Below are 26,293 nucleotides of genomic sequence, written 5' to 3' on the forward strand. Positions count from 1 at the left end.
TGCCCCCTCCACCATAATCCACCTCGGTCATATTGTAGAGGTGCTTAGGCAAAGCCCTGCGTCGGTAGCTTCATCAACACCGTCATCACGTCGCCGTGCTGACGGAACTCTCCCTCGAAGCTCTACTGGATCGTGAGTTCACGGGACGTCACCGAGCTGAACGTGTGCAGATCGCGGAGGTGTCGTACGTTCGGTACTAGGATCGGTCGATCGTGAAGACGTACGACTACATCAACCGCGTTGTCATAACGCTTTCGCTTACGGTCTACGAGGGTACGTGAACAACACTCTCACCTCTCGTTGCTATGCATCAACATGATCTTGCGTGTGCGTAGGATTTTTTTTGAAATTACTGCGTTCCCCAACAATGGCAACTCCACATCAACATGGCAAAGTGCGGCCACCCTGATCGAGGAGATCGCAACGGAGGAAGACGAAGAGGCGCCAACGCCGTGGTGGATGTGAATGCTGCCAAACATTGGCAGCTCCGTGTCTTTTGTGTCGGGACACAATGACTACGAGGTTGGACTGCCCGGTTTGATCATCGACCTGACCTCCACCGACGACATCGATGGCCAGGCGACGATCTCTAACGGAGAGTACGACGTGGAGTCGTGGAACACGGACATGCGCACGTCCGGTGAAGAGTAGACCAAGGCCGGTTTTACTTTTCTATGTGAAAAAGCTCAATATTAGTGAAAATGTAGTGTCCGTTTTAATTTGATGCATCACGTTCGATGGCCATCCCCGTCATCGCCCGAGCACCACTCCGCCGGATGTAGCAAAAAAATCCATCAGTTCCAGCTTCTAGTTTGCTGGTTGCAGCAAACTCTGCATCGTAGTTCGCCATTGTGGTAGTGCCTCGTGCCGATTGCAGCAAAATAGTTGGCCCGTTCCAACATATGGTGGTGCTGTTGGTAGCAAACGAGATTGCCGGTTGTAGCTCCTCATGCTGCAGGTTCCAGCAGCGACATCGGCGGCTTGTAGCACTCACGATGGCTGGTTCCAGCATTTGCGAGGGCGGATTGTGGCAGCCGTGGTGGCCGGTTCCAACACCAGTGTTTGTCAATTCCAGCACCGTGGGCGTTCGAGCACCCGCAGTGGTCGTTTCTAGCAAAACCGCGAGGCCGGTTCCAGCACCTCCATGACCGGATGTAGCTTTTGCAGGAGCCGCCCCCAGCAAACCTCTCCATTGACGTCACTAGCAACTCGTCCATGGTGCAAAAAAAATCCCCTTCCTAAATGGCTCGAATTCGGCCATGGCCTGCGCTAAGCAGATAAATCTGGCCATGGAGCTTGCAGCAGCAAGGCACCTCCGCACGGTGATCTATTTTGGGCGGTCCTCGCCGTGGTTTGCTGCGAGGAGGGAGAAGCATGGCGCCGGCGCAAAACAGGGACAAAGTAGCGCTCCGGCTCTAAGCGTTTTCCTTTCCAAAACTAGTTAAATCAATGACGACCCTTCAGGGATTCATATGTAGGGGAGTTTTTTTTTTGTGGGGAAGCTGCTGAAAATGCTCTGAGCACCACAAATAAGCTGATGCAACAATTTGTACCTTGAACCAAACAAGATGGGGCCAATTTACCACTGAACTAGAAAATGATAAATTGATTAAACTGGTACTACCATACATCCATCATCTCTGGAGCTAATATCGCGACCAGTCGCGCGCCTATCTCGCCTGAACGGCCAAGCTCCGGGGTTCCAGCAGCCCGATATGTGCACGAGCATGTCCTCCCGCATCTTGGACCAGTCGCGCGGCAGAACGATATGCGCATGAGCACGTCTCCCGCTTCCTCGGGCGAGCTGGGAAACGGCGAGCCGCAGACCCGAATTGTTTCGCTTCGCTTGCCGGATGGAATTTGGGGCGGCTTCTACCGTCGGCTTACGTGCTGACGGCCGGATTGTTTCCCAGATCTAGATGGATAGAGACTGGAGGATTCCTGTTTATGCAAATTTTAGTAGCGACTATTGTTCAGGTGCAGATTGTTCAGTTCCCATTGCCCAAACAACATCAACAATTCTGAACATATGATTAAGCAGAGAGAAAGGTAAACAGAGCTGCGTACTTTTCATTCATATAATAACTTAGAGAACACATGATACATCCATTGCACATACTAAAAACTACAGCACGGCTAGATCATGGCACGATGAGGCCTCAAGGGACCAAGCAGGAGCGAGAGGGCGCCTACGCGCGCTCCCCGCGGATGCGGCGGGCGAGCTGGATGTCCTTGGGCATGATGGTGACGCGCTTGGCGTGGATGGCGCAGAGGTTGGTGTCCTCGAAGAGCCCCACGAGGTAGGCCTCGGCGGCCTCCTGCAGGGCGGAGACGGCGGAGCTCTGGAAGCGGAGGTCGGTCTTGAAGTCCTGCGCGATCTCCCGGACGAGGCGCTGGAAGGGCAGCTTGCGGATGAGCAGCTCCGTGCTCTTCTGGTACTTGCGGATCTCGCGGAGCGCGACGGTGCCGGGGCGGAAGCGGTGGGGCTTCTTCACGCCGCCCGTCGCCGGCGCCGACTTGCGCGCCGCCTTGGTCGCCAGCTGCTTCCGCGGGGCCTTGCCGCCGGTTGACTTGCGCGCGGTCTGCTTCGTGCGGGCCATTTGCGGATCCGGGGCGAGGGAAGGCTGGGGAGTTTGCTGCGTGCTGGCGAGAGAGTTGTTCGGCGCGGTGGTCTGAGGATCTTGGGAGGGGTTCGCCGGGGTTAAGTAGGGGCGCGGAATTGGCCGGCGGGCGCGGCGCGGCGCGTAGCTTGAAATTTTGGGGATTTTGGGAAGCCTCATCGCGCCACGGCACCGGAGGAACGCGGGCCTGGGTCAGCCGCTGGATTAGGGAGCGTTGGACGGTGGCGATGTGCGCTAGGAGGTTGGCCACGGATCGCGATCCGTGTGACTAACCATGTGTTGTTTGCTCTCTTGGCGTGCCAGTCGTCGGATCGCCATCCATGAGCCCATGAGTATATCTGGCCATGGGCCGGGCCGGGCTTGGGCCGGGCCTAAAAAAGCCCATGGCAGAAAACTGAGGCCCAGGCCCTTCCAGGCCTTACCATCGGGCCTACTTTTCAAGCCCAAACCCGGCCCATCTCGTAAAAAGCCCTGAAAAGCCCTTAGGCTTGGGGCTGTGGGCCGGGCCTCTTCCTTAAAATGTCAATATGTCAAGCCCAAGCCCGTCCAAGCCCTGTTAATGCGCTCAAAACTCAGGCCCAAGCCCGGCCCATGGACAAGCCCATCGGGCCTAGGTCCTGGATTTTAGGGCCAGGCCTGGGTGGGCCGACAGGGCCGGGCCTGAGATGGCCAGGACTACCCGTGAGCAGTGCTTGGCTAGCACTAGCAATGCGAGAGCTCACTAGGGGATGGTTAAGGAAAACGTTTTTTTTTTCAGCACTTATTTCCAATCCAAGGGAGTAGTATTATTTTTTTTGCGTTTGGAGGGAGTAGTATTTTCCATACGACTAATTTCAATTTGTTTCACTCAAATTTCTTGCAGTCCGATCACCTATTGTGATTCGTGCTGAATTATTTAGTTGGTCTTTTCCACCTTCATTCTAATTTCTTGACGTTCGATTGCAATGACTATATCTTTTTGCCTTTATTCTAACTTTGTATGTTGGGTTACACTTTCCCTTCAAACCATATAAAATGTTTTGCCTCTGGTCTTAATTTTGGGGTATGTCTATGTTTGCGACTTCTTGCTTCATTTGTGTCCTGAATTTATGCACTTTTTATGATTCATTCTTGTTATCCAAGAATTACTATTATTGGTTTTTACTTTTACAGTTTTGTGGTACAAAAGCTACCGTTTATATTTTACCGTAATCAACTTGAGTTGTTATTCCCTGCACACACAAAATGAGTTGCTATTGAAATTATTTTCATATTAGTCTAGAATTTTGATGATTCATTCTTGCTCTCCCAGAATTACTACTATCTTTTTTTATGGTAGAATTATTAGTGTCAGTGTTAGTCTTACAGTTCCATAGACAAGAATTACAATTTATTACGTTTTGTATACAACAGCTTGAAAAACAATATTATATTATGGGACAGAGGGAGTAGTTCTTTGCATTTTTTTTGAGGGAGTAGTTCTTTGCATGTTAGTCTGAAACCTTTTTGATGATTCATTCTTAACCTTCCTAAAATAGTTGGGTTGAACTTTTTTTTAGTTATGTTGATTTTGCTTTTAGTGAAAATGATAATTCGGTTGCATACATATAGATGCCATGTTTTTACGCTTAAAATGTTGGTTGAAGGTCAATTAAATTTCACCTGAAATGTGATGCTGCCTTAATCAAAGCTTGTTTCTGTCCTCGTAATTATGGAAAGTTGGAATCTATTTGGTTTCCTTGCCTGTTCGCTTTGCTGGGCGAGGCTAGCCTTGCCGACGGAGGCTAGCCAAATTGGCCCGCCCACTCGATTGAAGGAAAAGCCAGAAATCACAGGCAACGAGGTACGATCGTCCACGAACCAAATAATTGGCTTTCTTGATAGGCTGGGCAAGGCAAGTGCTTGCCAAAGAACCAAACAGGCCCTTAATTGTTGCAACATCCTGAAGCACTTTCTTTGACCGGGCAAACTCCAAAGTGGCTACAGTAGCAAATCAAAGTGCAAAAACAATCCATTTTCTCAAAATAAATGCAAAAAGTTCCGTCGCCGGGACTCGAACCCGACGACGGAACTTTTTGGTTCCTTGCCTGTTCGCTTTGCTGGGCGAGGCTAGCCTTGCCGACGGAGGCTAGCCAAATTGGCCCGCCCACTCGATTGAAGGAAAAGCCAGAAATCACAGCAACGAGGTACGATCGTCCACGAACCAAATAATTGGCTTTCTTGATAGGCTGGGCAAGGCAAGTGCTTGCCAAAGAACCAAACAGGCCCTTAATTGTTGCAACATCCTGAAGCACTTTCTTTGACCGGGCAAACTCCAAAGTGGCTACAGTAGCAAATCAAAGTGCAAAAACAATCTTTTTTCTCAAAATAAATGCAAAAAGTTCCGTCGCCGGGACTTGAACCCGGGTCTCTCGGGTGAGAGCCGAGTATCCTAACCACCTAGACTACGACGGATTGTGCTCTATTTGAGCTACTAATATATAAATACACATGCGTTCAGAATGGAAATGGACTACACAAATACGTAGTCCATGATTGCCAAACCTATTGTACTTCCGTCTATGTTTTTTGTTCATTGACATTAATCAGGGGCTTGCCTGAATCGTCCGATTAGTCTTTTACTAGTACACTCTTAGCTACAAACAGAAACATACTATCGGCAATAATTTAAAGCCGATAGTAACTAAGATGAACGGATGCGCTTTCATGATGGCACAAGAAAAAAGCGCAAGAGAATGTGGCAAAAAGAAAAAACTACTGCGATACAAAGTGTGTGCCTCATCACCGAATGCGTATACAATGAAATGCGTCGGATGATTGCCCCTAGAACGTAATCAGACAATTCACAAAAACACTAATTTGAAAACAAACTTAGCACACAGAGTGACATAGGAAGAAAAATGAGATGCCAGTTTCTTTTAATAGATAGCAAAACTTGGTATACATCGAATTTACACGTTTAGGATATATTTAAGCTGTAAGAAACAAGAGGACGGTGGTGCTTGCTTGGCAGAAGTGGTCTCAGAAAGATCAGAAATCCCAAGCTCAACCACTTAGTCAAGATATCCATTTCAGAATGTACACTCAGCACTCAACTACCAGAGATAGGAGTCCTCTCTTCGTCTATGTCAATGACCAGCAGATGGTCTTTCTTCGCGCCATTTGGTCCTTCTTTATATAGCGTGGGCAAATACGCATGGTATGCTGGTAGGTAGCGCGATACAAAATCCATAACCTGCAAGAATTGCCAAATTTCATGACTCCACAGTCAACAGCATAGGAGAGAACAGTCATGAATGGATAAATGAAACACGATGCAGAGGACAACTTCGATGCTTGGTTCACTGAAGAGGTTGAATAAGTCAATCAAGTGTGATTTGATAGACAGGTCAAAAAAAAGTATGATTTCGTAGCCACTATGGTGTGAAATTTTGGCACTGATTTGTAAATACTTTTGCATCTTGGTATTTTTGTTTGCTCAATTGTCCTGCTTTATTTTATTCAGAAGACAGGCTTTTGTCTGTCCTGATTTGAGAGATGCACTATCCAGTTTGGTCACAGCTCATAGCTAAGAACTCAGAAAGAGCTGTTCCTTGACAACTGGTGCCAACAAGGATGTGTTCATCACTCGATGCAGAGATCATGGGGGTTTCCCTCTTTTGGAAAGAAAAGTAGGGCACCGACAAATGATCCAACTGGAAAGGAAGGTCAGTGTAATGGACGAATCAGCTACTATATGAGAAACACACCTCCTCGTCAGACATTCCTGCTTTACCATCAGCTCTCATAGCTACCTCTGCCTGCGATTAAAATAAAAGCATCAGAAAATATCAATTTACTGTTCTGTTGTGCACACTGTAGGATCACTAGTCAGATAAGTCCAATAACGACCTGTAGTCTCCACTGAAACACACAGTTAGGCTCCTTAATTTTTATGACAATCCATGACTCAATGAATCTGTCCCACGCGTCATAGTATGCTTCTAAGTTCTTATTAACCACCTCAAGCTGAAGAAGGAAATAGGTTCAAGTCATATTAACGTAGCACAAACAAACCAAATAATGTTATGATCCCAGGAAATCACCTGAGGATCCACTGCTGTTACAACTTCATTTGGAAGAGGTTTAAACCCAAGCATCCATCCTTCAAAGAGAACAACCTACGACAAGAAAGCAGGCATGCGAGAAGTTGAAAAGCACATGTCTCAACTCAAAATGTTATTCAGCTAAACATGAAATTACCTCTGTGGGCCCTTCAACCTCTGGCCATGTCGAAGGGTCAGCCCGGTCACCTCTTCCACCAAAAGCGGACTACATGGATATCTGAGGTATATCATTCGGCTACTCAAATATAAACTCAGGTACGCTAAGATAACTGCAACCTTTTACCTTGTCATACCGTGGAAGCTTCATCTTCGTACCTAAATGTTGTTAAAAACAACAGTAATTTCAGTGACAATATATATGAATCTATGATGCATTTCTTTAAAAAAAATAGGATGCAGCACCCTTAATAATCCAAAGAATACAGAAAATAGACTGCGCAAATGACCATGAAATAGAAACACAAAGGATTTGGACAAGATACAGATACTTGTTCACAACCGGTACCTTCCTTTGTCAGTTTGATCAGTGACTCAAGTGTGTCAATTGAGAATTGGAGATCGTGGCTTCCGGCATTTCCACGAAACTGTAAAGTTTTAGGCAGGTACTCTCAGTTCATGTTAAACAGCATCTAAAACAGAGGTAGTACAGTGGGCTAATCGGGGTGTTCTTGTACCTCTAAAAGAGCATTTCCAGCATGTGTTTCCCTCAGTTTACCCTGCACATATGTATTCATCGATCATCACTGATATTTCAACAGATATGCAGAAAAAAGCAATGTAATCCCCAATACAGAATTTAATTGCTCCGTATCTGAATATTCATGCCTGTTCTGCTGCAGTCAAATAGAAGTCATCGATAGACAATGTGGCAGAATTCCTGAGGCACACAATAGTTTGGCTCTTAAATTTCATTCATAGAGGCAAAGAGAACACATGGTAATCAACATGATGAGAAGGACTCACCTACCAGAAACCCGAAAAAGATAATCAAGAGCGAAAACAAGAGTTGTCTTCCCGCTGCCTTGGGGAGCGCTGACTCCAATCTACAAAACAGAAAGATGATCCATTTATGAAACACGGATGAGCAGAACAACATTTTTGAGTACCTAAATCTATTCATTCTTCTAACTTGATATATATACTCTGGTATCATATTGATAAGTTTTCTGAATTTGTGGCACTCTTGATTTATCGATCACACAAGAACCACTTTCATGGTAGTGGACATTGGACAGCATATGCTTCTGATGATATTTGTTTGGCTAAAGGCAAATGCAGTAGCATCTGGCGTGTCTGATGCAAGAACCACTTTCATGGTACTCTGGTATGATGGTATCATTTTGGTACGTTTTCTGAATTTGTGGTAACTTTGATATATGCTTCTGATGATATTTGTTTTTGCTAAAGGCAAATGCAGTAGCATCTGGCGTGTGTGATGCAAGAAATAATTCACAAGAATATGTGCTCTGTCTATCTAACCGGAAAATGCCACCAGAGATTTGGATGCTCTCGACACTAGAGGACACGGTTATACTATGAACTAATGAGGTGAAAACTGAAAAGAGCTAAGTAGCATTGAATCAAATACATACCACTAATGGCGGGATCTCGTCGCCGTCGTTGTACTTGGACCTGTGGTCGGCGACCTGGTCCTCGCACCAGAGAAAGACGGGTATGTAGAAGTGGTATATCCGCGACTTCTCGGCGTCCGTCAGCCGGAGCTCGTCGATGCGGAACAACCGGCTCACCTGCGAGCCGCACCACAGCCACCGGTCGATGGACTCGGCGATCTTCTCCCGGGTGTAGCCGATCCTGTCCACCAGCGGCCCGCTGCAGATGAACTCGTACAGGTCCTTGACGGCCGAGATGAGCGCCGGGGACGAGGCGGGAGCGCCGCGCGCCGGCGTCAGCGACCGCCCGCCCGCCGGGCCGTGATCCGGGCATGCGAGAAAAGCTGGCGACAAGAAACAAGAAACTTGATCGTGTCAGCGGAAGCCGCAAATTGCAGGAGATATCTTACTACCACAAGTCATCGTGAGCAAGCAATCGCCTTCCGTTGTGAGGAGAGAAAGATTACCATCCATGCAGTTTCAAGGACCTAAATGAGAACGATTGAACTAACAACAGACCAAATGCTGTATCGGGCAGAGAGAGGGGACACTTTGTACGCGTCGTTAATTAATTTTAAAAAAATCAAACGAATCAAAGAATCGCATCCACCGTCCAAGCGTTCTTATCCGTTTCGCTGAAGTTGCGCAAGCACCGGACAAGATGGACAATAAACAAAACAAGCACGGCAAAAGCCAACAGTGCGTGGCAAGTGGCAACACGGCACGAACCGAGCAAACACAGACGACGGATTCCACCGAACGCACTGCTGGCCAACCGTCTCTCCTGTGAAAAGGAAAATGGCTGGGAGCGCCGGCCTAACCTTTTCTTGATGGGGTGGCGGCGGTCACGGTGAGTGAGCAAAGGGCCGCGGCCTTGGGATGGTAAGCTTTGGCGAGGAGGGGCGGTGGCGCGGATGAGGAGACCGCGGCCGACGCGGAGAGCGGCGGCGGGGCGGCGTGGAGCGGCGTCATCTTTCCTGGTCCCGAGCAGACGACACGAAACGAGACGAGGCTGGACTGACGTGCCTGGAGAGTGCAAGATTTTGGGGCGGAGGAGCGGAGGGGATTTTTCAGGATTGGGCGCGGAGTGCAGCCGGCCTCTCGATGCAGTGCGTGCAGGGCGGCACGCCAGCGGTCGCTTTCCAAAGCCAAATGAGATTCACATTTCTCTTTATTTTCCCTCTAACTTGCTCAAAATTTTCAGAAAGCCAAGACCCAAATTCAGTCATAGGAGCTCTTTGTTTTAAGACTTTGTTGGTTGTTAAATGTGTGTGTCTTCGCAAATTGGACAAGAAAAATACCACAACATGTTGACGCCATGTCATGACATCATTGTCAAGTCTCGTGATTTTCAAACGAGTTTAGGATTTACAGAAATTTAAAAACCAAATTTCTCAATGTTTGCGGCCGATCTATCACATTCAAAAGTTTAAAATTCATTCTCATTTCTTGCATGAGACCTAAACATTTTCATTACACGTCAATATTAATAAGAAGTTTGGTTGTGGCACGGATCATGCATGGTACCTACGAAAGTTATGAATTTGATGCGAAAGGTAAGAAAATTACAGTATACATGGAATTGACACAAAAATAAAGATGCATACAGATCCATTAACGGCATCCCCTCGCCCTAGTGCGTCCGGCCACCAACCGACGGGTGAGGAGCAGCGGCCTTGGCGGGGAGGTCAACGTGATTTTGAACAATGACGTCCAAGGTTGCCCTGCAGTCAAAGAAGGCCACTGTCCTATCGACCCCCTCTGGCACGTAGTGGTCCTTGTGGACGATTTGCTCGTAGATGTGCGTGATTATGTCGATGGTGTCTTGTTGCGCGAGGCACTGCACGGCGAGCGCGACCTTCAGGTGGACATTCTCCGGTGCGACGGCGGTCGGTCAAAGGGCCACCAGTGCGTCGAAGAGGTTGTCATCATAGAAGCTGGTGAATCTGGCGGGCGTCGTAGAGCCTGGGTGCGTGGGTTGTAGGCATACGTCAAGGTCGTCCGCGACCTTCTTGACAACGATGAACTTGTCGAGAAAGCCGGCGAGGGCCTCGTCGAACAAGGAGACGAAGTTGTCGTTCGAGAGGCATCTCGCCCTAGCGGCCTCAAGCACGACCTCGAGACGTTCCTCGGTGTCGGGCCGCATGCCGAGTTGTGGACCATATGGCACAGCCGACCCATGCTCGCGCTCATCGCCTCCATGGGTCTAACTTCTGGTCAATTGATTTTGCGATCAGAGTGATCATTCTTGCCCTTGGTTAGGGTGCGTAGGATTTCGTAGATGGATTGGACTGGTGGAAAACCTTTATATGAGAAGTGCAGACCGCGTTTCATTCACGTGTGTGTTGGCCATCTACTCCTTGGTCCTTACTCCCTGTGTATCGGTGCATTATAGTCATCTTAGGATGTGCACCGAGATCAAGTTGGGGAAAAAATGAGAGAAATTGATTTATTTGGTAATTAATGTCATTGCATGAATTGAGTTGACAACTACATGTTATGTTAAGTAGTCTCAAGTCATTGAATCAGGCCCGACGTCTCCTATTGGCTGATATCTTTTTTTTGTGGCAAAAAATAGGGAACGAGGTGGGTAGTTAATGCACCGCGTTTTAAGAGTTTTTGGATTATTTTGTTTTCGTAACGTGACTAATGCACCAGTTCGAAGGGAATACAAGTAGTAGTCTATGAGATTTCAGATTTGAGCCCTCTATCGGAAGGGAGAGTGTATAATATCACCAAAAACTACATTCAAAACTGAATAAAACATTACTCCATGTTTTTATTTATGGAGGGAGTAGTATATTTTTTGTGACATGCATTACTTGATATTGCTAGTCAAATACTAAATCCAGACGGAGGTGGTAGTACTATTAAATCCAAATGGTGGTGGTAGTAGTACTGCCAATGTACTACCTGTTGGTTAAATTATTACGTGATGCTCCTCACAGTGAAGTGACAAGACCCTCGCCGGAGATGACACATGAGTGTAGGCGGCGTGTTCGGGTTACCAAAGTTAGCCTCACCGTGTGCAGTCACTATCATCAAGGCTGGGCTACCCTGCTTACAACTAATTTCCCCTACGTTGCCACGAGCAAGGCTGAAACTGATATTACAAATGCTAAGAGTAATGTTGCACCTACGAAGAGGGAATTATTAGGAAGTTTATGTAAGAACTTTCGTTACTTTAGGTGGATGCAACATTATCGTACAAACTAAAATCCACCGCCCCTGACAAGTCACTAACGAGCAAATGAACTTTTGAGTCTCTTGTCACTTGATCTTTTCAAAACAAATTCAGCTTCTGCAAAGCCTTTGTCATTCAGCTCCAGACGCTTGCGGTGATCAGGACACCATTCATTGTTGTGCCAGAGAACGCCAAACCTCATCACCTTGAGCACACTTGCCTTCAGAACAAAGAACCTGGCCAATTTAATCTCAAATGCGGTGCCTCGATAGTCGATCAAATCAATTTCTGTAAGGTGGAGATCAAGGCATTCGATGAGATTGTTATATTGCAGCACATTTTTCACTTTCAAGTCTTTTTTTATCAGCAAAAGAAAATAACATATTAGAGCAACTATCTATATAATATTGCAGTGTCATCAAGAGCTACCAATATAATTCGCTCATATGATAGGGTTGGCTCTAAGCCTAGTGATAATTTTTCACTCTCTCTATCTCTTTCTCTTTTCTCTCATTTACTCATTTTATTTAGGAGCACGTGAAGAGGTTGGACATGTGTTGCGTCTATACTTTCCTCTAATGAACCATAGGATAGGAGTACTCTAGTACTTCATTTTATTCAGTTGTGGGTCCAACTTTAAAACTATACTAGAGGCAACACACTACGAAGTTTTCATATAAACTTAGAGGCATGTCAGTGGGTCCCAGGTTAGAGGCAAACTTGCCTGTGGATGCTCTTACAACCCACTTCCAACTATGACTAGCCTTGGCTACAACAACAAAAAAGGGCTTATAGCCCACTATTGTACTACCTCTGTCATAGTTTATAGGTCTGATACGTCCATTTTGCATCATGCTTTTATATCAATATTTATTGCATTATGGGCTGTTATTACACATTATGTCACGATACTTATGCCTATTCTCTCTTATTTTACAAGGTTTACATAAAGAGGGAGAATGCCGGCAACTGGGATTCTGGGCTGGAAAAGGAGCAAATATTATAGACCTATTCTGCACAGCTCCAAAAGTCCTGAAACTTCACGGAAGTTATTTTCAGAATATATAAAAAATACTGAGCGCAAGAAGTACCAGAGGGGGGCCACTCACCAGCCACGAAGGTGGGGGCGCGCCCTACCCCCTGGGCGCACCCCCCTGCCTCGTGGACCCCCTGGTGGCCCTCCGATGCCCATCTTCTGATATATGGAGTCTTTCATTGAGAAAAAAAATCATAAACAAGCTTTCGGGACGAGACTCCGCCGCCACGAGGCGGAACCTTGGCGGAACCAATCTAGGGCTCCGGCGGAGCTGTTCTGCCGAGGACACTTCCCTTCGGGAGGGGGAAATCATCGCCATCGTCATCACCAACGCTCCTCTCATTAGGAGGGGCCCAATCTCCATCAACATCTTCACCAGCACCATCTCCTCTCAAACCCTAGTTCATCTCTTGTAACCAATTATTGTCTCTAAGTCTGGGATTGGTACCTGTGGGTTGCTAGTAGTGCTGATTACTCCTTGTAGTTGATGCTAGTTGGTTTATTTGGTGGAAGATAATATGTTCAGATCCTATATGCATATTAATACCCCTCTTATTATGAACATGAATATGCTTTGTGAGTAGTTACGTTTGTTCCTGAGGACATGGGAGAAGTCTTGCTATTAGTAGTCATGTGAATTTGGTATTCGTTCGATATTTTGATGAGATGTATGTTGTCTTTCCTCTAGTGGTGTTATGTGAACGTCGACTACATGACACTTCACCATTATTTGGGCCTAGAGGAAGGCATTGGGAAGTAATAAGTAGATGATGGGTTGCTAGAGTGACAGAAGCTTAAACCCTAGTTTACGCATTGCTTCGTAGGGGGCTGATTTGGATCCATATGTTTCATGCTATGGTTAGGTTTACCTTAATACTTCTGTTGTAGTTGCAGATGCTTGCAATAGGGGTTAATCATAATTGGGATGCTTGTCCAAGTAAGGACAGTACCAAAGCACCGGTCCACCCACATATCAAATTATCAAAGTACCGAACGCGAATCATATGAACGTGATGAAAACTAGCTTGACGATAATTCGCATGTGTCGTCGGGAGCGCTTTTCTCTATATAAGAATTTGTCCAGGCTTGTCCTTTGCTACAAAAAGGATTGGTCCACCTTGCTGCACTTTATTTACTTTTGTTACTTGTATTTTGTTACAAATTATCTTATCACAAAACTATCTGTTACCTATAATTTCAGTGCTTGCAGAGAATACCTTGCTGAAAACTGCTTATCATTTCCTTCTGCTCCTCGTTGGGTTCGACACTCTTACTTATTGAAAGGACTACGATAGATCCCCTATACTTGTGGGTCATCAAGACTCTTTTCTGGCGCCGTTGCCGTGGAGTGAAGCGCCTTTGGTAGGTGGAATTTGGTAAGGAAAAATTTATATAGTGTGCTGACATTTACTGTCACTTGTTACTATGGAAAGTAATCCTATGAGGGGCTTGTTCGGGGTATCTTCACCCCGACCAGTAGAGCAAAGAGTTGCTCCTCAACCTACTGAACCTATTGAAAATGAAAATGTCTACTTTGAAATTCCTTTGAGTATGCTAATCCTTTTGCAGGAGATGGAACATTACATCCTGATGAGCACCTAATATATGTGGATGAAGTTTGTGGATTATTTAAGCTTGCAGGTATGCCCGATGATGTTATCAAGAAGAAGGTCTTCCCTTTATCTTTGAAGGGAGACACATTGACATGGTATAGGCTATGTGATGATATGGGATCATGAAACTACAAACGATTGAAATTGGAATTTCATTAGAAGTTTTATCCTATGCATCTTGTTCATCATGGTCATAATTATATATATAATTTTTTGCCTCGCGAAGGAGAAAGCATCATTCAAGCTTGGGGGAGGCTTAAATCAATGTTATATTCATGCCCCAATCATGAGCTCTCAAGAGAAATGATTATTCAAAAAATTTATGCTCGGCTTTCTGACAACAATCGCACCATGCTCGATACTTCTTGAGATGGCTCTTTTATGATGAAGACTATTGAATTCAAATGGGATTTATTGGAAAGAATTAAACACAACTCTGAAGATTGGGATCTCGACGAAGGTAAGGAGTCAGGTATGACATCTAAGTTTGATTATGTTAAATCTTTTATGGATACCGATGTTTTCCGTAAATTTAGCACTAAATATGGACTTGACTCTGAGATAATAGCTTCTTTCTGTGAATCTTTTGCTACTCATGTAGATCTCCCTAAGGAGAAGTGGTTTAAATATCATCCTCCCATAGAAGTAAAATTAGCTGCACCTAATAAAGTTGAAGAAAAGACTATTATTTATAATGATCCTATTGTTCCTACTGCTTATGTTGAGAAACCACCTTTTCCTGTTAGGATAAATGATCATGCTAAAGCTTCAACTGTGGTTCGTAAAGGCAATATTAGAACCTATACACCTCCTGAGCAAGTTAAAGTTGAGCCTAATATTGCTATTGTTAAGGATCTCTTTGTTGATAATATTGATGGGCATGTTATTTATTTCTGTGATGAAACTGCTAGAATTGCTAAACCTTGTGCTAAAGATAAACATAGACTTGTGGTAGGCATGCCTGTTGATACGTTTCCAACGTATCTATAATTTTTGATTGTTCCATGCTAAATTATATTCTGTTTTGGACATTATTGGGCTTTATTATACACTTTTATATTATTTTTGGGACTAACCTATTAACCGGAGGCCCAGCCCAGAATTGCTGTTTTTTGCCTATTTCAGAGTTTCGCAGGAAAGGAATATCAAACGGAGTCCAAACAGAATGAAACCTTCGGGGACATGATTTTCGGAACGAACGTGATCCAGAGGACTTGGACCCTACGTCAAGACATCAACCAGAGGGCACGAGGTAGGGGGGCGCGCCTACCCCCCCAGGCGCGCCCTCCACCCTCGTGGGCCCCCTGTTGCTCCACCAACGTACTCCGTCCTCCTATATATACCTGCGTAACCCCAAACTACCAGATACGGAGCCAAAACCCTAATTCCACCGCCGTAACTTTTTTTATCCATGAGATTCCATCTTGGGGCCTTTTCCGGAGCTCCGCTGGAGGGGGCATCGATCACGGAGGGCTTCTACATCAACACCATAGCCCCTCCGATGAAGTGTGAGTAGTTTACCTCAGACCTTCGGGTCCATAGTTATTAGCTAGATGGCTTCTTCTCTCTTTTTGGATCTCAATACAAAGTTCTCCCCCTCTCTTGTGGAGATCTATTTGATGTAATCTTCTTTTGCGGTGTGTTTGTTGAGACCGATGAATTGTGGGTTTATGATCAAGTTTATCTATGAACAATATTTGAATCTTCTTTGAATTCTTCTATGTATGATTGGTTATCTTTGCAAGTCTCTTCGAATTATCAGTTTGGTTTGGCCTACTAGATTGATCTTTCTTGCAATGGGAGAAGTGCTTAGCTTTGGGTTCAATCTTGCGGTGTCCTTTCCCAGTGACAGTAGGGGCAGCAAGGCACGTATTGTATTGTTGCCATCGAGGATAACAAGATGGGGTTTATATCATATTGCATGAGTTTATCCCTCTACATCATGTCATGTTGCTTAAAGCGTTACACTGTTCTCTTGAACTTAATAATCTAGATGCATGCTGGATAGCGGTCGATGTGTGGAGTAATAGTAGTGGATGCAGGCAGGAGTCGGTCTACTTTTCTTGGGCGTGATGCCTATATACATGATCATACCTAGATATTCTCATAACTATGCTCAATTCTATCAATTGCTCAACAGTAATCTGTTCACCCACCGTAAATACTTATGCTCTTGAGAGAAGCCACTAGTGAAACCTATGGCCCCCAGGTCTATTTTCCATCATATTAATCTTCCAACACTTACTTATTTTTATTGCTTTTTATTTTACTTTGCATCTTTATCATAAAAATACCAAAAAAATTATCTTATCATATCTATCAGATCTCACTCTCGTAAGTGACCGTATAGGGATTGACAACCCCTTATCGCGTTGGTTGCGAGGATTTATTTGTTTGTGTATGTGCGAGGGACTTGTGCACGGCCTCCTAATGGATTGATACCTTGGTTATCAAAAACTGAGGGAAATACTTACGCTACTTTGCTGCATCACCCTTTCCTCTTCAAGGGAAAACCAACGCAGTGCTCAAGAGGTAGCAAGAAGGATTTCTGGCGCCGTTATCGGGGAGGTTCGCGCAAGACAAGTCGAGATTTGACTCCCGACAACGAGTCATTTGTGGCGCCGTTGCAAGTCGAGACATACCAAGTACCCATCACAAACCCTTATCTCCTGCATTACATTATCTGCCATTTGCCTCTCGTTTTCCTCTCCCCCGGGTCTATTTTCCATCATATTAATCTTCCAACACTTAGTAATTTTTATTGCTTTTTATTTTACTTTGTATGTTTATCATAAAAATACCAAAAATATTATCTTATCATATCTATCACATCTCACTCTCTGTCGGTGTGGAACGACACCTATGGGATAACGAGAATTCCTACTACGGTTAGCGGGGCACGGGGTCGTGGAACGACACCTATGGGATCACAAGAATCCCTACTACGGTTAGCGGGGCGCGGGTCGTGGGAAGAGCGGATCAAGCAGGTAGCACATGGTTCGTTTATCCAGGTTTCGGGCCGCAAGGATGCGTAAAACCCTACTCCTGCTTTGGTGGATTGTATATCTGTGTTCTTGAGCTAGCTATGGGGCGTGAGGAGCTCCAAAAAGCCGAATCCCTCTCCTGGTCGCCTCGGCCTCCTTTTATAGAAAAAAGGGGTTGCCACAGTTGGCACACAGGAGGTGGAAAGGGTACAGTGATGCGAGGTTATCCCTCATTACATGACAAGGCGCATTTAATGCGTCTTGCTTAGGTGTCCTTGCTTTATCGGGGACGGGGGAGAGATCTGTCTCGTCCGTCGCCGCTCCTTCTTGGTGTCGACACGCCCCTGGCCAGCGACGCCTGAGATGCCACATAGGTAGGCAAGGCAGGCTGAGGTGGCGTAGTGGTGGGTCTTCACGAAGATCTGCATGCCGCCACGCAGGTGCCTGCCCAGCTGGTTGGGTCGGCAGCTGCATGCATGCGGTGGTGGAGGCTTTAGTCGGCGTGGGCCTGATGGATGGCCCTGCGGGTGTCCTCGGCAATTGCCTTGCCGGGGGCCTTGTGGTCTTCCTCGGCTGGGATCCTGCCAAGGGTTGTCGTCTCCTTAGTGTGTACCAATCTTGAATGTCTTCACAAAGATCTGCATGCCCCACGGGGATGTCTCCCGAATCCTTGCCCTTTGGGGGCAGTGACACAAGGGTGATTTGCTCCGTAGGCGCGGGACGAGTCGCCGCAGCAAGGGTCTTGCCGGGGCTGCTAGAACTGTCTCCCGGCAAGGATCTTGCCGGGGGAGTTCGCTTCGTCCCCTTTGCTCTTCGTGGTCTTGGCCTTGGCGTCGTTCTAGTTCTGGAGTCCGCTTCGTCCCCTTTGCTCTTCGTGGTCTTGGCCTTGGCGTTGTTCTAGTTCTCTTGAGCTTCGGTCTTACCCTGACTCACCTTCCTTGCCTTGCTTGGTGTGGTGGTGCCCGTGGCTCGGACTGCCCGTGCACAGTTATAGGGGTACAAAAAGTGTACCCCTCTTTTTGTACACCGACAGGAGCCCCCGGGCCTGGTCCACACATAAGCGCAACTTGTTGTTTGGGCTAGGCCCAAAAACGGTGCGCGGGCAGGCGGGGCGGTTTTTACCGCGGTAATGTTCTTCGCGCGCCGCGCTTCCCATGACTCCCGCGCGTGGCGCGGCATGGGGAGGTGTGCGTGACGTGGGCAGCATGCGTGGGGTTGGTTCCCGCAGGCATGCGTCACGTCGTAGTAAAGGGGGCGGTTCGCGCCTTCCCCATAAACGGAGGGAGGCGTGGAGGCGCGGCCCATTTACTGAATGGGGCCGAGGCGCGGTCCTCGAGGCGTCCACTCCCCACGATCACGGGGTGGGGAGAGATCGCCTCACCCGTGCCCTCGGTTCTGCACGTTCGCCACGTGTCTCCCATGCGCTTGGGGTGGAAAATGGTGGAGGCGGGAAACCGGGCCGTCGCTGGTTGGGGCAGCAGGTCGGCCCTGGCTCCCTGCGCCTCCCGTGTCTTGATTGGCCGAGCGGGGCGGCCAAGCCCCAACCCCGATCCTTTATAAAGAGTGGGAGGGGGGATGGCGTCCCGCATTCTTTCATCTTCTTCTTCCTTCAGCTTCTGCTCCTCCCTTCCATCCGTCATGGAGAGAGGGAACCCCGGTCCTTCAACAGTGGCGGCGAGGGTCGCCGCTCGACAACGCGTCCCTCCTTCTCCTGCGCCTGCGGTGGCAGAGCCAGCCGCGTGGGAAAGGGGGAGGGGGCGAGGCCGGGGCGCTCGGGGAAGAGGAGGACGGGGTGGCGCGCCGGTCTCGTCTCCGCCAGTAGCTCCTCCTCCAATGGAGGGCCATGTTGGGGATGACCCTTGTGAGTTCTTTGTCAGGCTGCGCCGGCCTCCGCGCCGTCGCCTTCGTCTCCCGACTCCATTTGCACGGGAGATGGAGCTGGATCCGCCGGAGTCGTTGTGGCTGCACATGAGGGGCTGCGGGATCAGTGGCCCGTGGGCCCGCGTCGACTTCCCCGCCCCTCACGTGATGTATCTCCGTCGGGGATGGAAGACGTTTGCCCATATCCACCGCTTGACGGAGGGTCTCACTCTCCATTTTAAGCTGATGGAGGGTGGCCTTCTCTCCGTCAAGGTCTTTGGGTGCTTTGGGACCCGTGCAAGGTGCTGCGTGGAGAGCTCTTCTGATAGTGAAGACTCCTCTTCGGGCGGGGGTGACGAGGAGGACAGCGGCAACGATGATGAGGGTAGTAGGTGTTGGGGAACGTTGCAGAAAACAAAAATTTGATCCAAATCACCAGAGATCCTAGCGCCGAACGGACGGCACCTCCGCGTTCAATACACGTACGGTCAGCGTAACGTCTCCTTCTTGTTGATCCAGCAAGGGGGAAGGAGAGGTTGAGGAAGATGGCTCCAACAGCAGCACGACGGCGTGGTGGTGGTGGAGCTGCAGTACTTCGGCAGGGCTTCGCCAAGCACTATGGAGGAGGAGGAGGTGTTGGAGAGGGAGAGGGGGGCACCAAAGGCATGGTTAAGAAGTCCTCCATCTCCCCACTATATATAGGAGGGCCAAGGGGGGGCGCCGGCCCTAGGAGATCCAATCTCCTAGGGGGGTGCGGCCAAGGGGAGGAATCCCTCCTCCCCAAGGCACCTAGGAGGTGCCTTCCCCTCCTAGGACTCTTCCTTTAGGGTTTCCCCCACCCTAGGCGCATGGGCCCTAGGGGGAAGTGGCGCCCCAGCCCACTTTGGGCTGGATCCCTTCCCACTTCAGCCCATGGGGCCCTCCGGGATAGGTGGCCCCACCCGGTGGACCCCCAGGACCCTTCCGGTGGTCCCGGTACAATACCGGTGACCCCGAAACTTGTCCCGATGGCCGAAATAGCACTTCCTATATATAATTCTTTACCTCCGGACCATTCCGGAACTCCTCGTGACGTCCGGATCTCATCCGGGACTCCGAACAACATTCGGGTTACTGCATATACATATCCCTACAACCCTAGCGTCACTGAACCTTAAGTGTGTAGACCCTACGGGTTCGGGAGACATGTAGACATGACCGAGATCGCTCTCCGGTCAATAACCAACAGCGGGATCTGGATACCCATGTTGGCTCCCACATGCTCCTCGATGATCTCATCGGATGAACCACGATGTCGAGGATTCAAGCAACCCCGTATACAATTCCCTTTGTCAATCGGTATGTTACTTGCCCGAGATCTGATCGTCGGTATCCCAATACCTCGTTCAATCTCATTACCGGCAAGTCACTTTACTCGTACTGTAATGCATGATCCCGTGACCAGACACTTGGTCACTTTGAGCTCATTATGATGATGCATTACCGAGTGGGCCCAGTGATACCTCTCTGTCATACGGAGTGACAAATCCCAGTCTTGATCCGTGTCAACCCAACAGACACTTTCGGAGATACCCGTAGTATACCTTTATAGTCACCCAATTACGTTGTGACGTTTGGCACACCCAAAGCACTCCTACGGTATCCAGGAGTTACACGATCTCATGGTCTAAGGAAAAGATACTTGACATTGGAAAACTCTAGCAAACGAACTATACGATCTTGTGCTATGTTTAGGATTGGGTCTTGTCCATCACATCATTCTCCTAATGATGTGATCTCGTTATCAATGACATCCAATGTCCATAGTCAGAAACCATGACTATCCGTTGATCAACAAGCTAGTCAACTAGAGGCTTACTAGGGACATGTTGGTGTCTATTATTCACACATGTATTACGATTTCCGGATAACACAATTATGGCATGAATAAAGACAATTATCATGAACAAGGAAATATAATAATAATGCTTTTATTATTGCCTCCAGGGCATATTTCCAACAGTCTCCCACTTGCACTAGAGTCAATAATCTAGTTACATTGTGATGAATCGAACACCCATGGAATTCTGGTGTTGATCATGTTTTGCTCTAGGGAGAGGTTTAGTCAACGGATCTGCTACATTCAGGTCCGTGTGTACTTTACAAATATCTATGTCTCCATTTTGAACATTTTCAAATGGAGTTGAAGTGACGCTTGATGTGCCTTGTCTTCTTGTGAAACCTGGGCTCCTTGGCAAGAGCAATAGCTCCAGTGTTGTCACAGAAGAGCTTGATCGGCCCCGGCGCATTGGGTATGACTCCTAGGTCGGTGATAAACTCCTTCACCCAAATTGCTTCATGTGCTGCCTCCGAGGCTGCCATGTACTCCGCTTCACATGTAGATCCCGCCACGACGCTCTGCTTGCAACTGCACCAGCTTACTGCCCCACCATTCAAAATATACACGCATCCGGTTTGTGACTTTGAGTCATCCAGATCTGTGTCGAAGCTGGCATCGACGTAACCCTTTATGACGAGCTCTTCGTCACCTCCATAAACGAGAAACATTTCCTTAGTCCTTTTTAGGTACTTCAGGATATTCTTGACCGCTGTCCAGTGTTCCTTGCCGGGATTACTTTGGTACCTTCCTACCAAACTTACGGCAAGGTTTACATCAGGTCTGGTACACAGCATGGCATACATAATAGAACCTATGGCTGAGGCATAAGGGATGACACTCATCTCTTCTATATCTTCTGCCGTGGTCGGACATTGAGCTGAGCTCAATTTCACACCTTGCAACACAGGCAAGAACCCCTTCTTAGACTGATCCATATTGAACTTCTTCAATATCTTATCAAGGTATGTGCTTTGTGAAAGACCTATGAGGCATCTTGATCTATCTCTGTAGATCTTGATGCCTAATATATAAGCAGCTTCTCCAAGGTCCTTCATTGAAAAACTCTTATTCAAGTAGGCCTTAATGCTATCCAAAAGTTCTATATCATTTCCCATCAAAAGTATGTCATCTACATACAATATGAGAAATGCTACAGAGCTCCCACTCACTTTCTTGTAAACGCAGGCTTCTCCATAAGTCTGCGTAAACCCAAACGATTTGATCATCTCATCAAAGCGAATGTTCCAACTCCGAGATGCTTGCACCAGCCCATAAATCGAGCGTTGGAGCTTGCACACCTTGTCAGCATTCTCAGGATCGACAAAACCTTCCGGCTGCATCATATACAATTCTTCCTTAAGGAAACCATTAAGGAATGCCATTTTGACGTCCATTTGCCATATCTCATAATCGTAGAAAGCGGAAATTGCTAACATGATTCGGACGGACTTTAGCTTCGCTACCGGTGAGAAAGTCTCATCGTAGTCAACCCCTTGAACTTGTCGATAACCCTTAGCGACAAGCCGAGCTTTATAGATGGTCACATTACCATCCGCGTCTGTCTTCTTCTTAAAGATCCATTTATTTTCTATGGCTCACCGCTCTACGGGCAAGTCAGTCAAAGTCCATACTTCGTTTTCATACATGGATCCTATCTCGGATTTCATGGCTTCTAGCCATTTGTCGGAATCCGGGCCCGCCATCGCTTCTTCATAGTTCGAAGGTTCACCATTGTCTAACAACATGATTTCCAAGACAGGGTTGCCGTACCACTCTGGTGCGGAACGTGTCCTTGTGGACCTTCGAATTTCAGTAGGAGCTTGATCAGAAGTATCTTGATCATCATCATTAACTTCCTCTCTTGTCGGTGCAGGCACCTCAGAAACATTTTCTTGAGTTGCGCCATTTTCCGGTTCAAGAGGTAATACTTCATCAAGGTCTACTTTCCTCCCACTTACTTCTTTCGAGAGAAACTCTTTCTCTAGAAAGGACCCATTCTTGGCAACAAAGATCTTGCCTTCGGATCTGAGGTAGAAGGTATACCCAATAGTTTCTTTAGGGTATCCTATGAAGACGCATTTTTCCGATTTGGGTTCGAGCTTTTCAGGTTGAAGTTTCTTGACATAAGCATCGCATCCCCAAACTTTTAGAAACGACAGCTTAGGTTTCTTCCCAAACCATAATTCAAACGGTGTCGTCTCAACGGATTTCGACGAAGCCCTATTTAAAGTGAATGCGGCAGTCTCTAAAGCATAGCCCCAAAAAGATAACGGTAAATCGGCAAGAGACATCATAAATCGCACCATATCCAATAGAGTGCGATTACAACGTTCGAACACACCATTACGCTGAGGTGTTCCAGGCGGCGTGAGTTGTGAAACTATTCCACATTTTCTTAAGTGTGTGCCAAACTCGTGACTCAAGTATTCTCCTCCACGATCTGATCGTAGGAACTTGATTTTCCTGTCACGTTGATTCTCAACCTCACTCTGAAATTCCTTGAACTTTTCAAAGGTCTCAGACTTGTGTTTCATTAAGTAGACATACCCATATCTACTCAAGTCATCAGTGAGGGTGAGAACATAACGATAGCCACCGCGAGCCTCAACGCTCATTGGACCGCAGATGGTTCCAACAGCAGCACGACGACATGGTGGTGGTGGAGCTGCAGTACTTCGGCAGGGCTTCGCCAAGCACTATGGAGGAGGAGGAGGTGTTGGAGAGGGAGAGGGAGGCACCAAAGGCATGGTTAAGAAGTCCTCCATCTCCCCACTATATATAGGAGGGCCAAGGGGGGGCGCCGGTCCTAGGAGATCCAATCTCCTAGGGGGGTGCGGCCAAGGGGAGGAATCCCTCCTCCCCAAGGCACCTAGGAGGTGCCTTCCCCTCCTAGGACTCTTCCTTTAGGGTTTCCCCCACCCTAGGCGCATGGGCCCTAGGGGGAAGTGGCGCCCCAGCCCACTTTGGGCTGGATCCCTTCCCACTTCAGCCCATGGGGCCCTCCAGGATAGGTGGCCCCACCCGGTGGACCCACGGGACCCTTTCGGTGGTCCCGATACAATACCGGTGACCCCGAAACTTGTCCCGATGGCCGAAATAGCACTTCCTATATATAATTCTTTACCTCCGGACCATTCCAAAACTCCTCGTGACGTCCGGGATCTCATCCGGGACTCCTAACAACATTCGGGTTACTGCATATACATATCCCTACAACCCTAGCGTCACCGAACCTTAAGTGTGTAGACCCTACGAGTTCGGAAGACATGTAGACATGACCGAGATCGCTCTCCGGTCAATAACCAACAGCGGGATCTGGATACCCATGTTGGCTCCCACATTCTCCTTGATGATCTCATCGGATGAACCACGATGTCGAGGATTCAAGCAACCCCGTATACAATTCCCTTTGTCAATCGGTATGTTACTTGCCCGAGATCTGATCGTCGGTATCCCAATACCTCGTTCAATCTCGTTACCGGCAAGTCACTTTACTCGTACCATAATGCATGATCCCGTGACCAGACACTTGGTCACTTTGAGCTCATTATGATGATGCATTACCGAGTGGGCCCAGTGATACCTCTCCGTCATACGGAGTGACAAATCCCAGTCTTGATCCGTGTCAACCCAACAGACACTTTTGGAGATACCCGTAGTATACCTTTATAGTCACCCAGTTACGTTGTGACGTTTGGCACACCCAAAGCACTCCTACGGTATCCGGGAGTTACATGATCTCATGGTCTAAGGAAAAGATACTTGACATTGGAAAACTCTAGCAAACGAACTATATGATCTTGTGCTATGTTTAGGATTGGGTCTTGTCCATCACATCATTCTCCTAATGATGTTATCTCGTTATCAATGACATCCAATGTCCATAATCAGGAAACCATGACTATCCGTTGATCAACGAGCTAGTCAACTAGAGGCTTACTAGGGACATGTTGGTGTCTATTATTCACACATGTATTACGATTTCCGGATAACACAATTATAGCATGAATAAAGACAATTATCATGAACAAGGAAATATAATAATAATGCTTTTATTATTGCCTCTAGGGCATATTTCCAACAGTAGGCGGCAGGATGATGGGTCCGATTAGGTGTCGGGTGCCGCTCTGTGCGGCATCGGCGACCCCATCATCCGCGTCGCCGGCTCCCTGAACTTCTCGGGGTCATCTCCTTGGGCGGCTGGCGTTGGGAGGCTGCGGAAGAGGAAGAGGGCGGGCGTCAAGGCCGTCAAGTCGGAGTATGCGGGCACCGACGCCTTCGGCGCGTGCTGACGTCCTACCGCCTCGTCTTCGAGCTCTGCTTCCGGCGCCGCCATCACCATCCAGCCTTTGGACGGCTACCAAGATGTTCTCTTGGTGTCTTCTGCCACCCGTAGCTCGCCTAGGCGCTCCTTTTGTCTCTTTCGCCTCCTTGACCTGCCTCCTGAGGAGAGGGACAAGAAAGGGATTATAGGCACCTTATCTCTTTTTAGTTTGTAAGCCTTCGGGCCTTTGTTGAATTTAAAACTTGTAATCCCATCATTCATGTTTTTCATTCCCTATGGACTGTACCTGAGTGGAATGTTTTTAATGAAGAAGGGATGCTTGTCGGGTCATTTGTTTGCGGGTGGAACCCACGACAAGGAGTAAATCCTTGATATCTTCAAGATAAACATTTCCTTGCCCGGCAACAGGCCTTGCCGTCTCCCCACTTCGCTCGACCTTCCTCACGCCTTTGGCGGAGGCAGGGATGAGGCGGGTCCAGGCTCCTTGTTTCATCCTTTCGCTGCCGCGACTACGACCAAACTTGGCCCCAGGAATGAGCCCTAGGGCCTAGAGTTATGGGAGCACGGTAGCTTAGGGGAAAACGAGGTTTCACATACCTCAGTCCATAATGGAATGCATGATAAGGGATGAAGAACTTATCTGAAGCTGCAGCCCCCGGCAACCCTAGTTCGCCGTGGGTGAATCTTTGCTCTTGCAGCCCCCGGCAATACTGGCTTGCCGGGGGCTAGATGCTGGTCTCTTCATCTTCTTTTCCTCCCCAAGTGGTTTGACACGGATATCCGTGTGTCCTGTGAACCAAAGAAGACAAAAGAAAGACAAGGAGACGCACACTCGACCTCTAAGCTAGGGGTTAGTTGCCTCTAAGCACTATTCCTAACCAAGGACGAGACTCGATCTAGCATGCATGCTATAACTCAGGGCACCGGCGCTTCATTTACTTATGCTTAGGGTCTGCGCCTGGCTTTGTACAAAGGGTTACATGCGTCATCGGCAATGCTCGTACAAAAGGTGGCTTGCCGGGGGGCCCGACAAGCCGCGCCTTACGGGTAAAACTTGCGAAGATGCTCAATGTTCCAGGAGTTACTCACCGGAACGGCATCTTCGGTCTCCAGGCGGACTGCGCCGGGCCTGGTGA

The 26,293-nt window shown here is 47.7% G+C and overlaps 2 protein-coding genes and 1 non-coding gene across 3 annotated transcripts; all 3 read right to left on the minus strand.

Annotated features, from left to right (window-relative positions):
- Nucleotides 1-2,050: 2,050 nt before the first annotated feature.
- On the minus strand, nt 2,051-2,672 carry LOC125544536 (histone H3.2). The gene has a single exon (XM_048708262.1). It carries the CDS (start codon nt 2,598-2,600, stop codon nt 2,190-2,192), a length of 411 nt encoding a protein of 136 aa, XP_048564219.1. The 5' UTR covers nt 2,601-2,672; the 3' UTR covers nt 2,051-2,189.
- A 2,309-nt stretch (nt 2,673-4,981) lies between these two features.
- On the minus strand, nt 4,982-5,054 carry TRNAE-CUC. Its single transcript has one exon. It is a non-coding gene; the product is annotated as a tRNA-Glu (tRNA).
- Nucleotides 5,055-5,489: 435 nt separating this feature from the next.
- LOC125544537 (D-glycerate 3-kinase, chloroplastic) lies at nt 5,490-9,383 on the minus strand. The gene is made up of 12 exons (XM_048708263.1): nt 9,138-9,383; nt 8,299-8,660; nt 7,670-7,749; nt 7,532-7,583; nt 7,381-7,422; nt 7,212-7,290; nt 6,990-7,021; nt 6,843-6,911; nt 6,686-6,760; nt 6,492-6,608; nt 6,350-6,400; nt 5,490-5,835 (listed from the first exon to the last, which is right to left on the minus strand). Exons 1-12 carry the CDS (start codon nt 9,286-9,288, stop codon nt 5,692-5,694), a joined length of 1,254 nt encoding a protein of 417 aa, XP_048564220.1. The 5' UTR covers nt 9,289-9,383; the 3' UTR covers nt 5,490-5,691.
- Between the last annotated feature and the right edge of the window lie 16,910 nt (nt 9,384-26,293).

Source organism: Triticum urartu, chromosome 3, assembly GCF_003073215.2.
Source record: "Triticum urartu cultivar G1812 chromosome 3, Tu2.1, whole genome shotgun sequence".
Taxonomy (NCBI): domain Eukaryota; kingdom Viridiplantae; phylum Streptophyta; class Magnoliopsida; order Poales; family Poaceae; genus Triticum; species Triticum urartu.